This window comes from Colletotrichum phormii (genome assembly GCF_030913505.1).
Source record: "Colletotrichum phormii strain CBS 102054 chromosome Unknown BDP81scaffold_7, whole genome shotgun sequence".
NCBI classification, from domain to species: Eukaryota; Fungi; Ascomycota; class Sordariomycetes; order Glomerellales; family Glomerellaceae; genus Colletotrichum; species Colletotrichum phormii.
Window position 1 is genome coordinate 198,346 of NW_026851449.1, and position 6,976 is coordinate 205,321.

The 6,976-nt window shown below is 52.4% G+C and overlaps 1 protein-coding gene across 1 annotated transcript; it reads left to right on the forward strand.

Annotated features, from left to right (window-relative positions):
- Nucleotides 1-2,239: 2,239 nt before the first annotated feature.
- On the forward strand, nucleotides 2,240-4,477 carry BDP81DRAFT_345748 (major facilitator superfamily transporter). Its single transcript, XM_060586101.1, has 2 exons — nucleotides 2,240-2,902; nucleotides 2,965-4,477. The coding sequence occupies exons 1-2, from the start codon at nucleotides 2,707-2,709 to the stop codon at nucleotides 4,275-4,277; spliced, it is 1,509 nt and encodes a 502-aa protein (XP_060446663.1). The 5' UTR covers nucleotides 2,240-2,706; the 3' UTR covers nucleotides 4,278-4,477.
- Nucleotides 4,478-6,976: the final 2,499 nt, after the last annotated feature.

Consider the following 6,976-nt stretch of genomic DNA (forward strand, 5'->3'; position numbering starts at 1 on the left):
GCCTAGGATCACTGAACCAGAGAAGATGAAACTTGACGATTTGAGAGCTTCACGATGGCTTTGGGTAAACCATCCGGTCTAGCTGCTATCAGAATCATGACACCAGGATCAAGGGACACTCGAACTTCGGGGGAAATGTTCATTGTTCCTACCTTGGCTCTTGAGACATACTCGAAAGCATAGCTCTTGTGCCGTTGTTACCGGAAACAGGCACCATCAACTCAAATATCTCAGGCATACTGCGAGGCCAGCAACCGACTAGTTCGCGAACTAGCTATGCTAGCAAGCCTGGCAAGAATGGGCAGGCCCTGGGAAAACTACCAAGAGCAAAGACAACATGAACCTTTCTGATGTAGGCTCTGGCCACCATATTCAGACATATTGAGCTAATCGGGCTTAAGATTGAGTTTTTCTAGAGTGTTTACTGGCGAATGGAGTTTGCCTCGACAGACCAAGACACTTGTCAAATCCCAGGTCTCAGTACCGGCCAGGGGTTTGGGTGTGCCCTTGAAAAGTTGAGCTACTCTCTCCATCTTAGTAGACAGATCATCTATGATGCTAGTCCCGACTCACAGCATAGTCAATCAACTCAAATGGCGCAAAATTGGTGTCTTTTCTCAAGCAAGGCGCAACTTGTAGACGCACGTTATCCCAAAGAAATGAATCTCGTGTCTCATGGAAGCTCTGTAATGGCTCCCTTGGAGGTAATATCAGTGAACGGATGCAACGGACTTTTTTCATCGTATTACGGATACGGTACATGCTACACGGGGTTCTGGCCGGACTAGTGGCATTATGCCCGGCGCGGCACTGAATCAAAGTTCCCAGTCTAAGCCGATGCGGTTGTTCAAGCCACCAACCAGATACTGGGCGAAGACCAGAAACAGTAAGAAGGGGGGCGGCACAACCGCCTGGCTTGCAGCATTAAGCAGGCTACCCAAGCATCTACGGATACCACTTGCTCGGAGAAGCGGAAAAGATTTATAATCGCGAACACAACTTCGTGATGAGTTCGCGTTCGGGCCAAGGACGCCAAGCTCGGCGGACGGCGTTGAAGACATTCTGTACGGATATACTGGGGAAAGAAAAAAACTTCAATCTTGGCAAAACGCCACCCTCGTCCCAAGTTCCTGGGCGGCATCTTCTTTTGACGTGCACGGGGAATATATACCTATGCTACCCCACGCGCCCAGACCAGAGCTCAACGTTGCGGCGAGGATCTCAACCAAGTCCTCGGTCGGAAACCACGTTTTGTGGTGTCAGAGAAAATGGCACTAATACGTCATCCTCAGGAATATAGACAAGATTTGCGACCACGTGAGTTAGTGGTTGCTTGGGTGCTTAATGTTCCCCCTTGTCTTTTGCCTGGGCTTTGAAGTCTTGACAGCAACCGGGCAGCAGACCTCGGAAAGGCAAGAGATTTCGAACATTTCGAAACGGGCTCGCTCACGTCACTATCGTTTAAACTCCGCAAGACTCCGCGCCCCGTCGTTGGTCGAACGCAACCCTTGCCGGTCACACATCCCGGAAAAGGAGTAGAGCACCGACAATCTTAACCGTAATGAGACAAGTTGTGCTCAGTCGGTGAAGAGTTCATTGGACGATTCCATTCGGACCTTTCCCCACGATGCCCACTTTGTATCTCTCCTCATCCCCCAATCCCCGTCCCACTGCGCCTGCGGAGAAAGATGCTTGAGTGCTTTAGTCTTTTCCAACGCCAGCCAGACGCAAGGCGATGGATCTCAACCGGCACTTGTCGCGAATTGGCGGCCAGCTAGCGGGACCATCCGGTGGAAACCTCGGTCCTACCTTGAATCAAAGACATTTTACCCCCAAAGTCGCGCGACTTTGGTTCCTCTCCCACTCTCAATCAAAGCCAAGAGCCAAGAGCAGAAACTGTGGGATCCCCTCGGGGTGAAAGCTGGAGACTGGAGTATGGGCAAGAAAAAGTTGGGGGAGCGCTATTATCTCAAAGATTCCACTTTGGGGCCCTCAAGAACTCCAGCTGACCGTCAAATCCCGGAACTTTGGGGGCAACGGGGCAATTGGAAGCTGGTTCGACGGGTTCGTCCCCCCCGGGATGCAAGGTGACGTTCCCCGCGGACGGAGGCGAGAACGAGCTCCGTGTATCGCGCGCGCTTTCTCTCTCTTTTCGAGGTTCTCGAGTTGTCAATCTCAACCACTCCAAGAGTCCAAGTCACTCGCGCCCCCCGTCAACCCCAACCTGAACTTCCCCATGGATGGGCTTATCCTTCCCACGTCATTCTGGTGCGGCCGAAGAAGCTCCATGTCCAATGCAACAGCTTTCGCGTTCAAGCAGCCGCATGCCGCGATTCTGGGCCGAGATTCTGGACTGCAACCGAATTGGGGACTGGGGACTCGTATCAGATTCCGGCCCATTTTCCAAAATTCTCACCTCTCACGCGCGTATACTCTTAATGTGATGGGTGAAGCAGGTTTCACCCCACATTAAAATGTTGTTGAGGGGCGGTGGTTAAGTGTTTCCCCGCGACGATCGGGACTTGCCCGAAGCCTGCCACCGCTTTATAACCAAATGCTTTCCCATCGTTCTCCTCCCCGAGTTAATCTCGAGTTCAATCCAGACGACCTCCTGATTCCTTCTTCCGTCTCCCATCCCTCCCTCTCGGTCTCCCTCCTCACCACCGCTCCTCAGTTGTGTAGTGATCCGACAGGACAGTCGCAAAGATGGACTCGGCACAGAACGACAAGATCACCCAAGGCGCCGACTTCAAGGGCGCCGACGTCGATAATGTCGAGAACAACTACACCGACCCCAACGCGCCTCGGGTTATGAGCCCTGAGCGTCGTGCAGCAGTTGAGAAGAGCATGAAGCGCAAGCTTGACATGCGATGCTCTCTGTTCGTGCTCATCTACATCATGAGTATGTTTCACTCACTGGGATCTCATCTCACTTGGTCACAAGCTAACATAGCAATCCCCCAGACTACCTCGACAGAAACAACATCGCCGCTGCCCGTCTCCGCGGTCTGCAAGATGACCTGCAGCTGGACAACAACGAATACGCCACCTGCCTGAGTATTCTGTACGTCGGCTACATTCTCATGCAGATTCCCTCCAACATGGTCATCAACAAGATCTCCCGCCCGTCCTGGTACATCGCCGCCGCCATGTTGATCTGGGGCATGATCTCGACCCTCTCCGGCGTCACCACGAACTTCGGAGGCATGGTCGCCACCCGTTTCTGCCTGGGCTTCATCGAGGCCGCTTTCCTGCCCGGTGCCCTCATGATCCTGTCAAAGTGGTACACCCGCCGCGAGCTCACCACCCGCAACGCCATCCTCTTCTGCGGTAACCTCATCTCCAACGCCTTCTCCGCCCTCATCGGCGCCGGTGTTCTTTCCAACATGCAGGGCGTTCTCGGCCACGCTGCCTGGCGCTGGCTCTTCTGGATCGAGGGTGCCGTCACTATGGGTGTCGCGATCTCCGCCGCCTTCATCCTTCCCGACTTGCCTACCAACTCCCGTGGCTTCACCGAGGAGGAGCTCTACGTCGCCCAGCTGCGCATGACTGAGGATGTCGGTGAGGCTGACGCTGACTCGGATGACATGGGCCCTCTCGACGGTCTTATCATGGCTGTCAAGGACGTCAAGATCTACGTCATGATGCTGACCTTCACCGCCTACGTCGTCGGTCTCTCCTTCAACGCCTTCTTCCCTACCCTCACCCAGACTCTGGGCTTCGGCTACGTCCCCACCCTGCTCATGAGCTCTCCTCCCTGGGCCTTCTCCTGCATCATCTCCCTCATCAACGCCTGGCACGCCGATCGCACCCAAGAGCGTTTCTGGCACATCGTCGGCCCCATCTGCGTCGGCCTGGTCGGTTTCGTCATCTCCATGTCGACTCTCAATGTTGCCGCCCGCTACGTCGCACTCTTCCTCCAGGCCAGCTCGTACGCCGGCTTCATCGTCTTCTACTCCTGGATCTCCTCCTCGTTCCCGCGTCCCCCCGCCAAGCGTGCCGTCGCCATCGCCATGATCAACGCCTTCTCCCAGCTCGGCAACGTCGCCGGATCGTACGTCTGGAACCTCAAGGAGAACGGTTTCCGCCAGAGCTACGGCATCGTTACTGCCATGTTCGGTATTACCATCGTCGGTTGCTACATCTTCAAGGTCATTCTTGACAGGCTGAACAAGGAGCTCGAGCAGAGCGAGACGGCTGACACTGCCAATGCCGCCAACACGGAGGAGACTGCGGTTTCGCACAAGTTGGGCAAGGGTTTCAGATACCTTGTTTAAGCGCTACGAGTTATTATGTGAAGTTGAAACCATGCGGTTTGATACCCAAAGGAGCGAATTGTACATTAAAATCTCCACCTTGCCACTCCTTTCGAGGCTCGTGTAAATCACGGGATGTGGCAAGACTCTAAGTTATGTCGATAGAATGGATAAATGCCATAATGAATTGAAACGCAAGAAGCGAATCAAGCCAAATCACCATTGAACACACAATTGTCCTATCCACTATCGTGAATCCATCCTAGTGTCTAAATCGAAATCCGCTCTAAGAAGTTGAGCATTCCAGCCATGGGGCACGCCGCGAGAATCAAATTGCAAAGGGGGCCAGAATTGGAGTAATTCCCCAACCTACCGAAGGAAGAAAACCTAGGAGCAAGGAATTAAGGTGGAGAAGAGAAAAGTTCAACTCTGCCAAGTATCGTATGGCCAACTTCTTTCGTGTCAGCATTAACTCCGACCACATTTTACTTCCGAGAGATTGAGAAACAATCTCGCGATTCCCAGCAATTCCCACTCCTCACCCGGTCAATCCCCGCGTTTTCCAGATCCCGCACTTTTCCTTGACTAAAATACGGATACCTGGGGGAAGATTCCGGAGTCGGCCTTCGCTCGGCCCTCCACGCCCTCCACACCGCCCCGCGTCTTGGATTCGGACTGTGACCGAGCACGAAAACCGGACGGTTGTCTCGAAGCAAGGATTTGGCTACGGATAGACTAACAGATGGGTCTTTTCGCCCCGTCATCTCCTCTTCCCCCAATTCCCACTTTCTAGTTCCACTTGAATTGAGGTTCGGGTGAGAATCCTTGGTTAACCGCGGGACTCGGGAGGCTGGAGCCCTGTCGAACCTCCGCAACCCCAGATTGGAGTTATGATAGCCGGAGGCGCATGTTCGAGTTGGATGCCAGCAAAGCTTCTAGTAACACGTCATCCACTCAATCGCTATGACACAATTTGGTTGCTGGTTCCTATGTTTGTTTGTTGAGACCCCTCGAGGATATCTGGCGCCATTGATGAACTTTCCTTGCAGAATATCAGTGCAAAGTGAAGTACTACCAACTCAAGACAAATTTTGCAAACGTCATCAACTTAACCTGAACTTAAGTGAAAGATAGACCTCAACTGTTCGTAGGCTGTATCCATATGTTAGCTCAATGTTACCCTTGGCTCCATGTCCTCAATAAACACCGTGAGCAGGCTTTCAAATTCTGCGTGCACCGTTCAATGTGATCTGTGCTAAAACTAAGCTTTTTATATTTCAAGGGCTAGTCTTCCGCCTCCAAGGCACCGGGACGGCACCCAAGCCACCAAAAGGCACCTTGCACTGCTCCATTCAATCAACACTGTTTCAACCGCGGGGTTTCGAGAGGTTCGGGGCCATGGCTTGCATGCTGCACAACCATCCCGCCGGCATTGGCTGACGTAGATCATCTTAGTACAAAGGTTCCCAGGGTAAATAGCCGATACTCGGGGACTGGGATGCTCTAGGTACCCCTCTTTGCTACATGAACGGGAGTATCCGTAGACGGCCTTGATAGATCGATCATGCGGCTCACCTTCCTTCTTAAACCTAGAAGCCACATGGCGCGGTTCACTTGCAGATAAGCATCGATCTAGATGGCGCCTTGGCTATTTCAGCTTACTTCTTGGCTCAACTTCGCCCTATTGGCTCGCTCAATAGCATTTCGGCACCGCTCAGTTGTCGAATGTTGGTGGGATTGCCCGATGGGATCGCAATTGATTGATCTTATGCGACTAAAAGATGAGTAAAAGTAGCACGTGCCCAAATTCGAACAATTCATCAGGGGTAGTGTTATTATCTTTTCCCAGGCACGAGCAGTATCATTGATATCTATAATGTCATGAATCACGCCAAAGTTATAATATTATCACAACTTCCCCCTTACTTGGAGCGTCTTCAAACTCTGCAGACATCTTGTCGATAACTCATCACACTTGATCGAATGCAAGGCCCTCTAGCAATGAGCAAGTTTGGTCATTTCCGAAGCCGGGTAATATGTGTCAGATCCGGGATCAACATTTAGCCAATTTTATGATATGAAGGCCACATCATTGTCCTCGGTCAAGAATGACCCGAAGACCTACCCGCTCTCTTGCTCCCCAAATGGGGCTTGATTTGTGTACGACCAGGGGTTTGCCCCCACTGTCGGATTGAAAGTCCAATTCGGCCGCGAGTAGGGGCAGAGCATGGGCCACCTCGAGGGGGTACACTTAGACCTCGACTACCCACCCAACCTCCGGTTGGAATCTCCCTTCTACTCCTTACGCAGAATCAATCAATACAGAGATATTAATACTTCGTCACCCCCAGGACCTTACGGTTCGAACTAACTTACCTATAAAAGGAATACCAACACTAATCAGTGGTTAAATTCCACTATCGCAGATCAACAAGGCATCTCGCAAAACAGAAGAGACGACCCTCTAATACCGGACAGGATAGAGGAATCGTGGCTCCTTGACTACTCACGAGAGGTAGGCGTCTATCACATCAGCAACGCCTTCGACGGTCGACCGGCCAGACGCCTCGAGCGCCCAACGACCGACGAAGGACCCTTGTCTTATACCGACTTCCTCGCAGCAAGACCGCAAATTTAAGTCTATCAAGTATACCAACCGCGGCCAGCCCGCACAACAATTACATCTATTTTCCCACGGCCCGCAACTTACGCCCGCGCAA